Raw genomic sequence first — 18409 nt, forward strand, 5'->3', positions numbered from 1 at the left:
ATATTGTCAGCTTTCTTAATATGTTAGGAAAATAGTATTTTAAAGTATTAACTACTAATAGTATTAATGTATTAATAGGATTTTGGTACAGAAAAAAAGCTTTAGCCTTTTCTTTTTTCATTTTTATTCATTAAATCTCCCTCTTGTGCTCTCATGATCAGAGCTGTGCCTCCTCTTAAATGATTTCAGTTGCTTTCAAGCTTGCCTTGAGCTTAGCTTTTTGTATGACCGGCTTTTGTCAGTGCAAGCATTGTTAATCTTATACCAAGAAGATTACTCATCAAATGCAAGCTGCTTCTTTAAGATCACATTAGAAGTTGGGATTTTGTCTCACTCCAAGCAAACTGAAAAAGCAACTCTGTCCCATGATGATGACAACATGGGAATGTCATTTGACCCTGTGATTCATTCGTGTATTGCACCGAATTAACAGGCTGAAGCAATTAAGTCAGAGATGTAAAGAAAGTGGCTCTACTTATATCTGTGGTTTTAATGTCTGCTTTCTTCTTTTGTACACCTGAGTTCTCTGTAAAGGATATACCGTATTGTTTGCCCCTAAAAGGCATGGTTTTCCCACATGGACCCAAATGCTTTACTGGGTGAAAGTTAGTGCTTACAGCAGAACATCACTTTTAGCTACATAGTGTATTTTAAAAATAATTAAAATAGTTTTCTTTTGGAGAAGAAAAATACCACAGACGCCTAGTCTAGGGCACAAAGGTTTGAGGTTAATAACCTATACTCTGTTGTCCTGGGAGGCAAGTTGAACATCTAGCAATCTGAGGTGGGAACTTTCATCCTTGGCAGCTTGGCTCACCTCAGAATGTCTGAAGGCTGTACCCAAGTAGTTTCCTAAAAGCCATACAAAACAGCACTTAGCTGTAAGATCTGAAGTTCACCTTTGGTAGTTGTGTTTTGGTTGTATTTTTTTAAACAAACAAACAACAAACCCCAAAGTGATAAATAATTATGCTTAATAGTGCATTTTCCTCATCTAAAAGGATTAATGGAGAGTTTTCCCCTGAAGCCTTAAAAGGAGGGAGAGAATGAGGAAGCACTCAATATTTTTTGTTTAAGTAAAGGAGAAATCCTTGCAATTTTTCTTTTTTCCATTGCTTAATAGATGTTTTGCATTCATTTTTCAATTTAGCTAGGTATTTTTTAGGCTCGTTAACAGTAATTTGGGATAATGAAGAAACTTCTGGAAATCTGCAAAACCTGGCCTTCTTACTGGGAAGATTTTTCTTCCAGCTACAGTTGATTCTTAAGTGTTTCCATAGTGTTGCTATCTTTAATATGATGCACAAAGCCAAATAACTAGTGAAATACAATTTTCTAGAACCAAAGAAAGCTTCTGTTGCAGTGTGCTGGTGAGACTCCATGCACAGTGATAGACAGATTCCCTCACTAGCATGAGCCATGATAATTTTCTTGAAATGTACTCGTGTGTTTTTTTGGTAGGTGTTTTGGTTTTTGTTGTTGCTGTTGTTTTAAATCTGGAAGTGAAATTATTGACCTTCACAAGCAGTGGCTCAAGGCATGTACCAACCTGGTGAAAGGTACTACAAGAACCTAGACAAATTCCTTCTCTCTAGTATCCTTGATGCACGGTGATATGAAAAACATGCATTTCTAGCATTTCATTTTTTAATTGATTTAGTATTTGGATGGCTTTTTTTTATCTGAAAATAATGAACAAGAACAAAAAAGCAGTATTCAGTTTTGCATTACAGTATTTTGGAAGTCTGCCTTTTTTCAACATACTTCCGAATATTGGTGCCCAGTTAATGTAGGCACTTAAGCTGAATTTATGTTGGATAATTCAGGCGTACCTGAGGACATACTGAAATGATATAATTTGTGGTTGAAATGTTCCCTAAGGTAAGTTTGGCCTGTTCCAGCTACTTACTGTTTTACACAAGGTATTCACAGATGAGGCTTATGAACTGGGATGGCAAAGACAGCTTACAGTGCGTGCTTTGAACACCATCACCCTGTTCTGGAGGCTATGACGGATACCTAGAAGAGATACGAACTGTTCTGCACTGCTTGTCTTTGTTGCCTGTTAATGTTTTTAGGTGCACTTACTTATTAGTATAGGCATAGTATTGTGTCTTCTTACCTGATTGTAGTATGGATGTCTTTAGCAGGGCTGTGCAAATAAAACTGGTATTATAATTGATACTTCTTCAGTGCAGATGTAGAAAAGGAAACAGAATTTCCTTTGGCAAATGTGTAAAAGCAACAGAAGCTGATGGCACTTAAATCAGTTGGCTAAGTGTAGTGTGCAAATCGGCATACAGTTGCTAATTACCTTCTTATAAATACTCTCTTCTCTGCTTCTTCCAAATCCATTATGGGAGAATTCCAGCTTGACATCTTGTATTTTTGTGGTAACGAGCATACCAGAGTGTGGTTTTTTTTTTCTCTTGAAAGGAAAATGAGATTTACAGATTCAGAATAAATGTTGGAAATAGGAAGAGGGGAAAGATGGAATTTTTTCCCTCTCTCTAAATGGGTATTATCAATATTGCTGGATTTGCAACTCCATAGGAGTTGCCCATGAAGTGCAGAAATGAACACATGAAAATAGCAACTTGAAGATTTGTTGGATGTGTTTTCTTAATAGTAAGGCTGCCACTCTAGATATAACTGCTAGATAAGCTGACTTTTCTGTTTGAGAGAAAAAGGGCTGTTCCTTGCTTGAGTAAGGCTTTCTTCAGGCTTTGGGTTTAATCTTTGTTGCTCACTTGAATGTTACTAATTTATTTATTTATTTATTTGGAAAGAAAATTCCATCTTTTGTGATAGATTTTCTTCTTTAAACATTTCCTTTTTTTTTCCCAAATAAGGACTGCTACATAAATTAAATGCAGAATCTGTGTTAAACATTTAGTCTGAATTTATACATTTTTCAATGAATGGAAGAAATCATCCTTTCCCTTAAAAGCCAAAGTTAGCTCTCTTGGACCACTTCACGTGACAAAACTTAGTTATTGCTGTTTGTTTTGAAAACACAAAATTAGATCAATTAAGGAGATTATTTTAAGGATTATGTACTTTTTTTCAGGAGGACCCAAATGATATTGACCCAAAAAGGAAAGACGTGCGTGGCAGTGATGGGGAAGACAAAGCACAAAGTGTGGAGACGCTACCTCCAGGTATTGCAGTAACATTTGTTATGAAAGATCTACAGCAATAAAACATTTATTATTGAAAGTCATAAAACACAGCAGTTGTTCTGATTGTAGTCATTTTTTGTAGTTTGGAAGTGCTAGGATTATTTTAGCAATATGTGCTACTGTATTCTTAAAGCTTCATCTTCCTTACATCTTACCTGCTTCACTGCTCCTTTGGGTTTAAAACCACAGAGAATGTGACTTTTTGCTAGTACATTTGTAGTGGCCTGCAATAGGCTTGAGGTGATGTGGAAGCCCTGGGTACGAAAGCAGTCAATTTCTCTTGATGGTCAGTGCTGGCAGGCAACAGACAAGTTGCCTTGGGACTGTGGTTCTGACTGAAGAGTCAGCCAAGGTTCATACTTGTAGTTTTGTCGAGCTTTTGATGGGGTGGATTTTCCTGAGTGTGGTGATAATGTGCCTTATTTTTCTCTTACTTGCTCGTTATTTGTCATGTGCTGGCAAATGAGAGCAACATGATTTTTGTTTTATTTGAGTGAAATTGTCGTATGCCTTGAGGATGAGCTAGGAAAATCAAGTGTTAAGGAATCGTCGCTTCATGTGACTGCTTCCATAAACTTTTGCTGTTAAACTGTTTCGCATCAATGAGATTTAATATGTAGCTACAATTGACATAGCGAGAAAAACGGAAATGGTAAAATGGATTTGAGTGTTTTACACGGTACTGAAAAGTTTACCATACAAAGAGGACAGTTTATGATCAGATAGCTTCACAATACGTTTCACTCTTCTTTGATTAATGCTAATGTTTGGCTTAAAAACTTAACTTAGCCAAACATTTGAAATGTGATATCATAGGTCTTGAAGAGAGAACTAATGAAGGTAAACTTTCCTTTAGGCAGCTGGAAACTTCCATCCACAATAATGTGTGAAGTATGAGTTTTGTTTTACAGTCTTGGATTCCTGGTACAGAATAAGCTGTTTGACATTCATGGCTTTTTTTCCTGTAGCCTTTGGCCTACCTTGTCTTAGCTGCTTTCTGGAGAGGGAAAAGAAGATTCTGGTTATATGTGTATGCTTTTTTGGCAAAACTCTTACTTTGTGTATGAATTGGGTAATAAATCCTAGAGAGCTGAAGAGCCTGGCTTATTCAACTTGGTTTCTGGAAGATCTTCTAAAGCGTTTTTGTGTTTTTTTTTTTTCCCCTAGCAGAACTCTTTGAAAAGTTGTTACTGGGATTATAGGTCAGCCAATTTTACACCTTCCAGCTACTATTCTTACTTCCTCTTTTTTAACGTTCATATATTCCTGGTCAAGCTCTATACATTTCCTATAAGACTTTCTTTTCCCAGTTGCCCCTAAGTAACCATTCAAGGAGTAAAAGAAGTAGGAAGGGTCACAGGCTGAAAGGGAATGATATCAGAAGCTGAAGGCTTGCAGCTAGAAGTAAAATTAAGTGTAAAATTTAAGAAGTCAAATTAAGAAATAAAAAGTAGAGCAAGGCAGTGCTTGTCATTTCATCTGTTGATTAGTAATCTCTTATGGCTTGATTTAACAGTCAAGAGAATCATTACTGCAAAGTAGGATGAGAGTCTCAAATCAAACATCAAAGGCTACAGGGGCAGAATTATGTACTCAAATCACTACTTTGCTTATTTTCAATTCATGTAGGCAAACTTCTGAATCTTCATGGCAATGAAGCTTGGAATTCATATTTCTGTAGGTTCTTCACACTGTTTCTTTTGTTTTAAAGTTAGATTATCAAATTTTAGGAGGGCTTTAGTTCAAAACTTTCTTGCTTTTTCCACTGAGGTGAGGAGACCTATAGTTTAAATTTTGGTGTTTTGTAGGGTGGTGTCTTCAGAACTTCTCAGATTTAAGGGACTGTTTATTATGTTTAAAATGGCCTTATATAAAAATTAAACTGTTGGGTTTTTTACCTTCTGTACATCAGAGTGTATCTATTCTTTGTCATTTGGTGACTCTGCAGAAGTCTGATGGTTTGTGAAAATAGTCATGTTAGCTTTTGTAGTTAGAAACACTGACCGTGGATTGTCTGCATGGATAACTGAAGCAAAACTGTATAACCAGTTCTCTGTAATGACAGGAGTTTCAGCAGTTTAATTAAACAGCTCTTTTTGTTATTTTAGTAAAGATCTGGAATCTCTTAATGCGTATCAAGCAAATTAATCTTATTTATAGTGAATATCCTACTGCTTTAAAGCTGTATTGAGTAAGAAGAGTGCAAACTATTTAGGGGATTTTGTATCCGTCTGTTCCTGCTCTTTGTTGCCTGCTGCTTGGCTGTGTGAAGATTTACCTGCTATGCTTTTATTTTTCTCTTCTGTCTCACTTTGAGTTGCTCTTACTGTTATTTATCTTTTCCCTAATAGATCTGATTCATATTGCGCATTGATGACAGGGCTTTCTACTGGAGCTAGAATAAGGCTTTGTCTCGTTCCTGGCTCCAGAAGCCAAATTCACTTGCTGTTATAATCTGTAGGCTGTCACTGCTTTTTGGTAAACTTAGCCGTGTGAAGTAGTCTCCTTTCTGCTAAGGCTTATTACTCTGTGCTTTCTGGACTAGTGTTGCATTTGGTGGTTTTGAAGTCTTGGAAAATGGTGAACAATGCATTTAAATGATTTATATCAAGCTCTACTTGGATGGAAACTGGAATGGAATAAAATACAGCTATTTATTACAGAGGAAAAAAAAACTCAAAATGTGCTTCCTGTTTGAAATAAACCAGCATATTATTTAAAGTAGTAGCAGTGAACTGGACTGTTTTTGTTGATGGCCTTCTCCAAGGTTTCAGAGTTGGGGAGTACCTGGGACAAAAAGTAAGTTTCAAAAAACTTCACTGTATTTCACCTTTTTCTTTTTTTTCCACTTAGCTTCTCAGGCTCAAAACAGTCTGTCAAATAAGCAGTTGTCAAAACCAAGTTTAGCACTGCAGCATACCCTGTTGAGATTAAAAGATGAATTTATCATCTTGTTAGCTCTCAGTGCAATGCATGTAGACACGTTTGCTCAAATTTAAAGTTATGAACTTGTTTAAGTTTGAAAAAATGTAGTTGGGTTTTCCGATACTTATTCGCCTGGTAAAGTCATTGAAACTTGGGAAGCTACAGAGCCAGCTAACTCCCCAGAAGAAATTAAATCAAACGTGCTCCTATTTGTGTACCCCAGGGAAGTATACAACAAAAGCAGTGCCTGTTATTGGAAAAGGCTCGTTAAACCACTTTTAACTTCCAAATAGCTGATAAATTGTCAGGAAGGCAAGCCTTTCAGCAAAAGTAAGGCTAGACAGTATATTTAGCTATGGATCAGCCTTTCATTTTCCAGCACTTAACTTGAGCTCTTAGCACTTGTAACCATGTGGGCAACCCAAATTACGTGTTGTAGCTCATAAAGAGCACAACCTATTTAAGAAGAATGCTTGCAACAGCATCACCATTTATCACTAATGCGATGCCTGTATGATCTCGTGTTTTAGCTACTCCTTCCACTGGATGGAAGGCAACTGGAGGAGTGGATGGGGGTGGCAGCAGGCATAGTGTTAAACTCCATAGGAAGTTGAAGAGTTTGAGAGTTGAAAGTCTACATAAATGCATTTAAAGTGTGGATTATATTTTGCAAAATGCACTAAAAATCTTTCTTTTTTGGACCAGAAAATCAGGGACATGACACGTCGTGTACTTAAAAAAAAAAATTCAACATATGTTCCATGTTGAAGCTATATTACAAATTGGAAGCAAGGGTGATAATGTAATTTAGTTACCAAGGGATTTGTAAAGCTTTGGAAATGCTATGTGAGAGAGTTATATGGGGAGATGATCTTGTGATCTGTTTCTTCCAGGTTTCTGAATCGAGCCACTCTTGCATTTTGTATAGTTTCGTTGCAAGTGAGGTTTGGTGTCATTTTTGTAAATAACTGTATCTGGTTATTTGTAGTGTAGTAGCTGGCTGGGATGTAAACTTGTTTTTAAAGTAAGTTCCTGGAAATACTTTGAAGAAAGAACTTGAAAGGCTAAGAAAAACTTGGCAATCTGTGGGCTACCAACAGCAGCTTTAAAGCTTCCTTTTTAGAAAAGTAACTGGAATTTGAAAATCTGTTTTTCTCCCTCTGGTTATTTTCCTATCGTTTCCCTTCTGGGCTACTTCACCAAGCATATATTGAATGTTCTGCAGTCTGTTTTCGTTTGACTTTCTAGTTCTGGCTTGTGTGTCTGTACATGGTTTAACTTAAGGATGGTAATTCAAATTCCAGTCCAAGTTGCTTTTGTAGATGAGCTCCTTAGACGATCCTGAGATTATAGAGGAATTTTAATCAAGTTGGCTGTATTTGGTTAAACAACAGACAATTATTTTGCTTAATGGTGGAAAGTGTTTGTTCTTTCAATATCAGAATCTTCTAGCAGGAGTTAACCTGCACCATAGTTGGGGCATGGCTTATGGATAGGAAGCTGTGAATGAGGCCTGCTTTAGTTTCTGTACCTAGCAGGGTGAGAGATGGAGCAAAGGTTAATCTTGAAGCATCTGAGCAGCCTCTTGTTAATAGCTGTTAGAGTATATTCCCCCTAGGTGTATCAGCTTAGGGTATGCCTGATGTATACTATTTGTCTAAAAGCTGAGTTTGGATAGAGTGACATCTCTGCAACCTGCTACTCACTGAACTTAATTAAAAGTACCTCAAAAATTCTGTGTTGATTATGACAGCAATGAATGTTGATTCTTCTCCTCTGTAATAAAAAGTGACCCCAAAAGGCAGCTTTTGCTTTGTTTTTTTGCTTTTTGTTTTTTTTTCTTTTTTTGCCAATGGCAGGTTGTGTGCATCAGACGCTGCAGCAGGAGATTCTCATGCACATCCATGTTAAAATCAGAATGCCTGTGTTGCACTGGAACTTCAGATCTGATTTTGAGTTAAAGGTATACATTTGTTGTAGGTAGTACAGGTTTGGATGTCAACAGGCAAAAAAGTAAGCATTCAAACAGTGGCAAGAACTGATAGTTTTAAGACAGTTGGTAAATACCATGCTGTTGTTTTATACCTGAAGATGGTGGACTTCCTGAAATTTCATTCCTGGTGGCTTGATGTTAATCTGCCACTCTGTGCTAGTGCCACAACCAGTCACATAATAATACAGCCCTTGATAAGGAGGGATTAATTTGTGAATAATTTCTGATTGTAAAGGAGATAGCAGTTATGTCTCAATAAGACATAAGAGCCATGTTTTGCTCTGTCTGCGTGAAATGCTGGTTTGAGAATAATGTTGTCTTGTACTTGTAAAAGGCCTGTTCCTCAAATGCTTTGATTATAACTGACTGTTTCTACTGATGTAATGAGACAGTAAATTAAATTATAATGTCTTTGAAGTCTGGACTGAATGTTAAAAATATAACTGTTTCTTGGATAACTTTATAGTCAGATCATCTGCCATGTTAATGCATGTCATGTGGAGGGTTTGTTTTTTTAATGGAAATTGTGGTAGTTGGAGTTAAAAACCAAGGAAAACTGAACCAAAACAAAAACCCCAAAACAGACAAGATGAACATAGTCTGGTGATTATTTGCATAAACTGAGATCTGTAAAATTGTTTAATTTTATATTACTTTGCAGGATGTTCTAGAGGAATTTAATACGCAAAAGTGACTGTAAATGTTGCACTGTTGACAGTTGAGGTTTAATTGCGTTGCTGGAAAATTAAAAACCAAGTTATTTCATCAGTTATGTCTGAATTGCTGAATGCTGCTTTTTAAATTGAGGAGATTAAATTTGATATTTTTCTGGTTTTCTATTGTAGGAAAAGTTCGGTGGCAGGACTTTGATCAAGATGTTTATGTTGGCGCTACCGTGGTGCGATCTGGTCAGGATCCGTATGCCCGCAATAAGTTCAATCAGGTGGAAAGTGACAAACTGCGAATGGACCGAAGCATTCCTGACACCAGGCATGATCAGTGAGTGCTAAACTGAGTCATGCTTGACTTGGATTAACTGTTCTGTATGTATGGCTTTTGAGCAGCAGGTGGTTTTTCTAAAGCAGGAGAGCTCTTCAGCTTTCAAAATGACAGACAATAAACTCTGGTGTGATCCTTGAGCAGTGGGTTAAAGAACAGTGAATCTTAATCAAGGTTTTCCCGTTTCCATGACTTCTGTCCGTGTGTATTCTATATACAAACTGGTGCTGCCTTTCAGCCTCATTTTGTGCTTATATGATGGCTTTTCTTGGTTTCTACGTTTGTAAGTCTTTTTCTCTCTTAGGATGATCAAGCAGTGGAGCCGGTTGCCCAGAGGGGGTGTGAAGTCCCTAGAAATAGGGATGTTCAAAGCCTGATGTAGCTGGCCCTGCTTTGTGCAGGGATTTTAGACTGAAAGATTTCCAGGGGTCCCTTCCAATCTCATTTGCTCTGTGATTCTGTTTCTCTAAGTACATGACAGTTGTCACCTCCAGACCTAAAGGAATCTGTTTATGCATACCCTGGTGAACATAGGACAGAATTACACTTCAAAATTACTTCAGTTATGCATGAAACCAACTTTTTTTGTCAAGCTACTTGTGTAGATTCAGGAACTAGTACATTTCAGGAAAAATTTTTTTGTGGGCAGAGAAGACTTCCATTTCAGAAAGGGGATTGAGTGATTGCAGTGATCTCATTTAAGCAGAAGTGATTAATATGAAAAAGAGAGTTGCATTTGGACTTCCATAACTTAAAAATAATAAAAGCAGCTTGAAGTTGGTTTTCAAAATTAAGCAAGCATAGTCTCAAAGCATAAAATTAACCAACTGTGCATAGTTAATATGCCTAATTCTGCAGTTAGGAAGAACATATACCCACCAGACACCTGAGGGAGGAAGGTACCAGTTTTTTCCTCCATAAAGCCCTTTAACCAGGAATGGCATAGTGAAGGGGATTTGTATAAAAATTCAGGCACTTACTGTGTCATTTTTAAATCCCTCATATAATAGCATGGGTTAAGTTCTGTAAGTACATGATTGGTAGATAAAACAAGTCTTGTATAATTTGCCATTAATTGAGCAGAAAAGTAGGAAGAATCTAGTATTTCACTTGTTGCTGTGAAAGCACTAAAAAGCCTGATGCACATGGCATACTGAGGAGATCTTGAATTTTCTTCATCATGCATACTTTTTATGTTTGGTCATATGCCCCCCACCCCACCAAGATATGCTTTCTAAAATTGGGAACACATGGTCTTTTCCCACAAGAGTGAAGCTCAGCCACCACCTTCTAGAAGCTTCTGTAATTCAGATATGCTGAATTTGGAACCCTCCTAGATATTTAATAACCTGAGAGGGGTCTAACAGACAAAAGCCAGACAAAGAACTTAAATACTAGATGCCAGGAGACAAATTATATTAAAGTGGCCATGTTTGTTTTAACTGTCAGGGTTGTGATTGTATTCTGACCTGCCTGGTTTTTCTGATAAATGGAGCTTGGAAAAGATCCCTGCAATTGAGAGAAAGAGAGATATTTTTCAGGGGAAAGGCCTTACTGCTGCTGTGATTATTACTTAGGCTTGGCCATGGTGCTGATTTAAGTGCCCATCAGTTTGTAAATGGTCATCTTAAAGAAAAAAAAACTACCAACAAAACAAGCAAACAACAAAAAAAAAATGGCCCAGACTGAAGCAATCATTCCTGCAAATTTTCCATGATGCTTTCCCTGCCAAGTTGCAATCAGTTTTCCTTCTATTCTGTCAAGGACATTCACTGTATAAGCTGAAATAGTTGCATGGAATATTTGTTTAGGAACTGCACAATGGAAAAAGCAAGAGCAATAGCCACAGGAAAAAGATGATGTTACAGATCTGAGCATGTGACACTTGAAAGCATGTTATTTCCGATAGAATTGGAGGCAGTTGGGCTAAGATGAATATCTTTTATGGAGCTGCTACAATCTTTTTCTTTAAGAGAAGAAACCTGGATGAGGAAGTCGCTGTTTCTGCTTAAGCAACTCTTTATTAATTGCATGATGTGTCTAAGAGGCTGTTTGACTTTAACTACCTAATAATACTATTTAGTTGGCTGAAATTGTCTAGGCTGTTTAGAAGCAATTTATCAGGATTCTACATTAGGTATGTAAATGTGTGTGCAATTATGCATCTCTTTTAATATTACATTGTTTAGTCTTTTCTGCACGGGAGAAACTTTTACTAAGATCAGGTTAAGACCAAAGTTTTCTGCTTGCTATTTGTGAAAGCCTGCCAGCAGCACTAGAAAGCAGATTGGTTCACCTGTTTCAACTGCTTGCCTTTATTTTAAGCCTAAGGGGTACAACATAAGAAAGCAGACAGTGACAGGAGGTCTAAGCAGGCATGCAGATTTTCACCCCAGCTGGCTGATGCTCACAACTGCTGCTTCCAACAGCTTTGAGAAAACTCTGGGTTTCCTTCTGTTGCAGTCTGTTGATAGAGTTATCCCTTTCACAGTAGATTTTGGAGATCCAGAAAGTGAGTGTCACAGTGGTAACAGGAAACTTCTGGAGTTGTCCTCATGTCAGTATAAGATAATCTCCCAAGTGGGTTGGAGGGTGAAATACTCCATGGCTTTTCTGCACAAGTGGTTTCTGATCACATCTCTTATGTGTTGGCATAATTTTGGGGAATTACTGTTAAGTACTTTTAGCTGAACTAAACTCTGTTTTCTTTCTCATGGGGCAACTATTAGAAGCTTCTGACCCTCATACTTGGGATTTATTCTTAAGTAAAGAAGAAGCTTTCCTGTCTGTTTGGTACCCCAGATCTCTGTTGAGGTGAATGTTCTCCTTACACTGGTTACAGTGGTTATTTCTGTCAAAAAATGGTTTCAACAAATCATGGAGGTTTCAGAAAATCTTTTCCTTATATGAACAAGTTGGCAACTCAGATTTCTGGGTGAAAGAATGTACTTTTCATGTTTTAACTGATTTTAGTGAACTATACTAAGCATTGAAGGTCTAGATTGAAATTTTCAGTTCAAGTTCTATTTTATCCAAATGTATTTTCTCATTCTGCATGTAAAATTAAGTGCTGTATCTTGAGGAAGGAAAGTCTAATCTCCGTGCCAGAAATGATGACATTGTTGCTTTGGTTTGATTTCTAACTGTGGCACTATTGACGCAGCAGAATAGGAGGACTGCTACTATTTCAGTTAAAGCAGGTATTTGCTGAATAGTGGAGAGCAGAAATAGTCAGTGAAGCATTCATCCAGTTTTATTTGGAACTCTAAAAATCTGAATTTCATCCTCAGAAATATGCAGTAGTACTCTTCCGAGTTTTCTTAAAATTGAGTCTCTTCATTACCCTGAGTAATTCTACCCTAAGATGTGCTCTAGCTCAAGTGCTCTCTTCTGCAAAGAGATCAGTGTAGGTTTAATGTGACTTTTAAAATGATTCTAATGCAAGTGCTTCATGTGATAACTGCATGCACAGTAGACTTATCCTCTGTGGAAAATTTGAAAGTTATCAGAAAAAAGAGTATACTTTTTTTGGCATGTCTTGTAGCTGTCTAGATGCATTGCCAGAGGCTCACAATAGAGGTTTTAATTCCTTAGGTTCCAGGAACACATACACGGTGGATTTATTGCTTCAGTGCTGGGCACTAGTGATGAAGCCATCTTGTACACCTACCATTTGAGAAACAGAGCTGGAGCACCTCTCCTGTGAAGATAGGCTGAGAAAGTTGGGCTTGTTCAGCCTGGAAAACCTTATAGCATCCTTCCAGTACCTAAAAGGGGCCTACAAGAAAGCTGGGGAGGGACTTTTTACAAGGATGTGTAGGGATAGGACAAGGTATAATGGCTTTAAGCTGAAAGAAGGTAGATTTAGATTAGATACTAAGAAGAAATACTTTACTGTGAGGATGGTGAGATACTGGAACAGATTGTGCAGAGAACTTGTAGCTGCCCCATCCCTGGCAGCGTTCAAGGCCACGTTGGACAGGGTTTTGAGCAACCTGGTCTAGTGGAAGGTGTCCCTGCCCATGGCAGGGGTTGGAACTGGAGGAGCTTTAAAGTCCCTTCCAACCCAAACCATTCTATGATCTGGCCTTGCTTATCTGGTACAGGAATTGTAGAGTTGGCATGGGCTTTGTTTTTCTTCAGAATGAGTGAAGTTACTATGACACAACAAGTTTTGTTTCACAGCAAGCACTAATGTGTGTGATGTTATGGGTGTGTTGTATGGAAAACACTGTAGGTTCTTGGGACTCTGTAGAGTGGGCAAAGGGCAAGAAATGCATTGCCACCTCACTCTAATTCCAGGAAGTTGAGGGTGGTGTGGTTTATCATGCATGTTGGAGATGTTCAAACAGGTGTGGAGCAGCCTTTTATATAGGCAGACACCTAGTTGTAGACGTTTAGGTAACAATGTGTAATCTTCCACTCTTCCCGTAAAAGCTAGTTTGATTAATTATGCATGGAGTATGGAATTACCTGCTGAATTTGCTACGTGTATTCTAGCTGAGTTTATTCCCTCCGCAGACAAGCCTGTTAAATTTTTACCTCTAATATCGAATAAAGCGTATGTAAAGAAATACATCACACTTGTGTATGTTACTGCATGAATGGTGATTGGTATTGTGACCTGTCAGGCTGTAATGCTTTCAGCATAAACTCAATACACAGTGTTTCCTAGTACTATTAGTTTCTAATACAATGAGACTAGTGTATTTTTTGGGTTTATTATCAGCGAATTTAAACAGTTTATATAGCCCTGCAGGAATTATTTTGGGATTTGCTTATTTTTGTTGCTCATATTAACTTCAGGCTACTACAGTTGATGAAAAATGAGTTGACATAGGTGGAATATTTCATTACCTTTATGGTTTGGAAAGACGTGTTTCTACTTGTAGTTGGCTCAACATTGTCACAGTTAAGTTTGTTTTTCAAATTCTGAATGTTACAATCCTTACAGCTTCTCACTAGAGCAGAAAACCATTTTCATCTATGAGCAGGACCAGGGTGCTACAGGAGCTTTAAAAGTAAATGGAGAAGTAGATGCATGCCTTCTAAAGAAGAGACAGATGGTAGCCTGTGAACCTGTGCATTTTAATTAAAAATATGCTCGTTTGCTTAGATTTATTGAATGCTTTTAATGTAATATAAGTACTCTGGTTTCATACTCTGTTTCACGAAAGGTATTTATGACATACTGCAGTTATGATAGTCTGACTTTCCTGAACCTGCCTATATCTGACACTGACATCTTAGTGTACCAAGACAATTACCAAAAGTGGCAAAAGAGGAGTTGATTATAATCTCACTTGAAAACAAGGTAATTCATTCTTCTGAGGTAGACATAATGTGTATATGAGTTTAATGAAGGCTGTCTGGTACACCTGGACTGTAAATATACTGTGTTCAAATGAAAAGGTATTATGTCTTTATTATGTCTTTCAGGTGTCAGCGGAAACAATGGCGGATAGATTTACCAGCCACTAGTGTGGTGATCACCTTTCATAATGAGGCAAGATCTGCTTTGCTTCGAACTGTTGTCAGGTACACCTAGGAGACCTTGATTTTATTTTTGGTTTTGGTTTGTTCTTTCTCTTTTTTTTTGGCTAAAGGCTATTCATTTGTGTCAGATAATGGCTTATGATAAGGAAGGGAAGTAACAATCCATTATGCTTTTCTAAACCAATTGCTGAGGGGAAACATGAGTCTTAATTTCTATGATGCCTTCAGACCTTATGTTCTGAAATAACAGTGTTAAACAAAATCTCTCCTCTTAACTACAAATACATGAACGTTATTGTTTGATGTTTGGAGGTTGGCTGTATAATATTTTCCAGGAAAATGTCAAGATGGGTTCTCAGGGGATATTTGAGCTGAAGATACCTACAAAACTTCCATGTTACAAGTTGTCTAATGCACTGATTTCTGAAGACTGAAATTTTCTGGGAGAGTGGACAATTCTACATGTGCCTTTCTTCACAAACAGTTCCCATGAGAATAAGCCAAGCTCGTATTTTTGTTGAAAATGGCATCCTGGGCTTGTTTCCACTGTGGCTTAACAAAGTAACTGCTTGTATGATGTCACTGAAAATTAAGACTGTTTAGTATTGAATACTTTTTTGTCTGTTTCAGTGTCCTTAAAAAAAGCCCATCACATCTTATTAAGGAAATCATACTGGTGGATGACTACAGTAACGATCGTAAGTACATTTACAGGGTCCTAACTTTATTTTCTTTATTCTGATAAGACTTTCTGTAGAGGCTAGTAGGTGACTTTAAGAATTAGTTACATGAATAGGAGTTTGTAAACACGAATCCAAAATCGGGTTTTATTTCTTTCATACCTGTTGTTGTGGAAACGTAGAGTTCTGATAAATGTTTCAGGTACATTTTATTGCTTCCTGTTAGCTGAAAGAACAGAGTGTGTAGTTGAAAACAGCCTTTCAATAGTATAATATGTGATGTGAAAACAAACCCCATGGTGCTTGCAGCAAATATTTTTGTAGCTCTGCTTTAAATGAATTCTGGTCTCCATTAGTCTCTTGGAAAAATTGTTAACAAATCCAAAATTGTTACATTGCAAGTAAAAAACAGACTAGGGACAGTGTGGGCCCCGTCCAGAAGCTATCAGGAGAACTGGCTACCCTGGATTTGGAGAAGGCTGAGGTTCTTCATGACTACTTTGCCTCAGTCTTCACTGCCAAATGCTCTGACCACACCACCCAAGTCTTGGAAGGCAGACGCAGGGACTGTGAGAATGAAGATCTTGGGCCCACTGTAGGAGAGGATCTGGTTCAAGACCATCTTAAGAACCTGTATGTACACAAGTCCATGGGTCCTGATGAAATCCATCCGAAGGAGGTGATCCTGCCCCTCTACTCTGCTCTCGTGAGACCTCTCTTGGAGTATTGTGTGCAGTTCTGGTGTCCTCAACATAAAAAGGACATGGAACTGTTGGAACAAGTCCAGAGGAGGGCCACGAGGATGATCAGGGGACTGGAGCACCTCCCGTGTGAGGACAGTCTGAGAAAGTTGGGGCTGTTGAGCCTGGAGAAGAGAAGGCTGTGTGGTGACCTTATAGCAGCCTTCCAGTATCTGAAGTGGGGCTATAAGGATGCTGGAGAGGGACTCTTCATTAGGGACTGTAGTGATAGAGCAAGGGGTAACGGTTTAAAACTTAAACAGAGGAAGCTCAGATTAGATATAAGGAAGAAGTTCTTTACTGTGAGGGTGGTGAGGCACTGGAATAGGTTGCCCAGGGCAGTTCTGAATGCTCCATCCCTGGTGGTGTTCAGGGCCAGGTTGGACAGATCTTTGGGTGGCATGGTTTTAGTGTGAGGTGTCTCTGCCCATGGCAAGGGGTTGGAACTTGATGATCTTAAGGTCCTTTCCAACTCTAACTATTCTGTGATTCTATAAAATAAGTCAAGATTTTTATAAGTACTAGGATATCACAATACAAACTTAAACGTTTGAAATGGACCTCTGAGTAATATTTCCTAAAGGAAGCTGATGTCTATACTTGCATTGCTAGTTTATCACAGGTTTGGGATAGGCTTAAACCTTAATGTTGTTTAAAAAGTGAGCTTTATTATATACAAAGAAAACCACTTAATCCTATTTTATTGCAGTATAGAAACTGTCTAAAATGAGCAAAGGGAGTATCACTAAATAAAAATATTACAAGAATTATACTTGTAAAAAAATAGCTGTAATTAACATAATGAGAGGGCTAATTTCTTAACCTGGTAATTTTTCTTCATTTCTGGTGATACATGTAAATACTTTTTTTTTTTAAGCCTATATATTGTATTTAGCTATTTATGACTATAAAAGTTTTTTACTACAAAGCTTTTGCTTTTCTTTGGTAGCCTGTCTTATAGTGTCATTCAGTGTTGAATATCAAAGTTGATTTGTTTGTTTTTGAATTGTAGCTGAGGATGGTGCTCTCTTGGGAAAAATTGAGAAAGTGCGGGTTCTTCGCAATGATCGCCGAGAAGGTAGGCTTCATCTGGGGGGAGAAAGATACAAATTCCATTGTGCTGCCGTACCTGTTAATCTTCATCAAGCTTTTTAAAGGAACATTCTGCTATATACATTCTGTATTGAAGGGGGTATTTTTACTTTATAAATCAATGATCTGTTGGAAGGAATAAAACCAAATGCATCTGTGGAAGTCAAAACAGTGATTCTAATTAGTTCTGGTTTGTTGTGTGCACAGTTGCCCATTGGCGTTCATGCTGAAAGCTGACTTGAGAAATTGCCTTTCACCCTCAACCTCTCCTTTCTCTTACAGTACTGAATCCTCAGTTAAGCTGCTCCCATTGTATGTAAGGTCTCACTGTAAACTGTATGAACGTTTGAAATGATCCAGCTTAAAAATAGCCCTCTCTATGGCAGGTTCCCTTCCTAGAGATCATTTTAAGAATTTAGTTTATGGACAGCCCAGTGAATACTTTGTTTTGGCAGACTCGAGAGGATTTGAGCTGCTAACAGGGCCAGGACCAGGTGTGCCACATTTGCTGAAGCCATGTAACAAACTCGTCTTACACTTCTGTTTTCTGTTTGTTGCTTTCTAAATTACGGTTTCATATCACTGAGCCCTTCACTCAACAATTTCCTGGCTGTGGAGCTTAAAGTATTAGATGTAGGCAACTGTTATTCTACAGCTGTTTGAAATAATAACAGAGTTGACAATTGAAATAGCTTACTGAATTAACAAGTATGTGTTTTGCTTGTGTAATTTTATAAGCACTGTATCTTCTAGGCTGCTAGCCTAGCCTGGGGAGCAGCTAGAAACATCATACTGTCAGAAACTGGAAATGACATGCACAAAACATGTGTTCTCCCATAATTAAAGTTGTTGCACACTGATGAGTTCTTTGTGTTTAAATAATTAATTTGGAATATGCTCATGAACAGAGGCATGTTAGGAAAGGAGGCCTTTTATGACTTGCCATGGTTGCAGTGTTCTGAGCAAGTTAATGTCATTTTTATGATCAGAACAGGACTTAAAGATGGAATGGAATAGTAAGGAAAAAAGCAGACTGAAGTAACACTTATTAGTTTTTTAGTAATTATAAATATGTTGTACTACATATACAGATTCATATTTCATTTTCAGATATACTGATGCATATTTTTAAGTACAATATGACAAATTTTTTACTATGTCAGAAAATAGCTATTTACAGGTTAAAGGTACAGTACTAGTTTAGGTGGTGTTTTTATGACATTAAGATTAAATTATTATCATAGGACCTTGTGTACTGTGTACAAAACTTGTGTAAAGTTTTGCCCAGTCATCCGTGTGTGC

At 37.7% G+C, this 18409-nt stretch overlaps 1 protein-coding gene across 2 annotated transcripts in view; it reads left to right on the forward strand.

Annotated features, from left to right (window-relative positions):
- GALNT2 (polypeptide N-acetylgalactosaminyltransferase 2) overlaps positions 1–18409 on the forward strand; it is a 101737-nt gene that overhangs the window by 50227 nt on the left and 33101 nt on the right. For both annotated transcript variants that reach the window (XM_061471290.1, XM_061471291.1), the window contains exons 2-6: positions 3071–3161; positions 8946–9099; positions 14539–14637; positions 15226–15293; positions 17028–17093. In XM_061471290.1, coding sequence (XP_061327274.1) covers positions 3071–3161; positions 8946–9099; positions 14539–14637; positions 15226–15293; positions 17028–17093 — 478 coding nt within the window. The remainder of the gene's footprint in view (positions 1–3070; positions 3162–8945; positions 9100–14538; positions 14638–15225; positions 15294–17027; positions 17094–18409) is intronic.

Source organism: Pezoporus flaviventris, unplaced genomic scaffold, assembly GCF_033815535.1.
Source record: "Pezoporus flaviventris isolate CSIRO_AGI_PZ_B2104156 unplaced genomic scaffold, CSIRO_AGI_Pfla_v1 ptg000066l, whole genome shotgun sequence".
NCBI classification, from domain to species: Eukaryota; Metazoa; Chordata; class Aves; order Psittaciformes; family Psittacidae; genus Pezoporus; species Pezoporus flaviventris.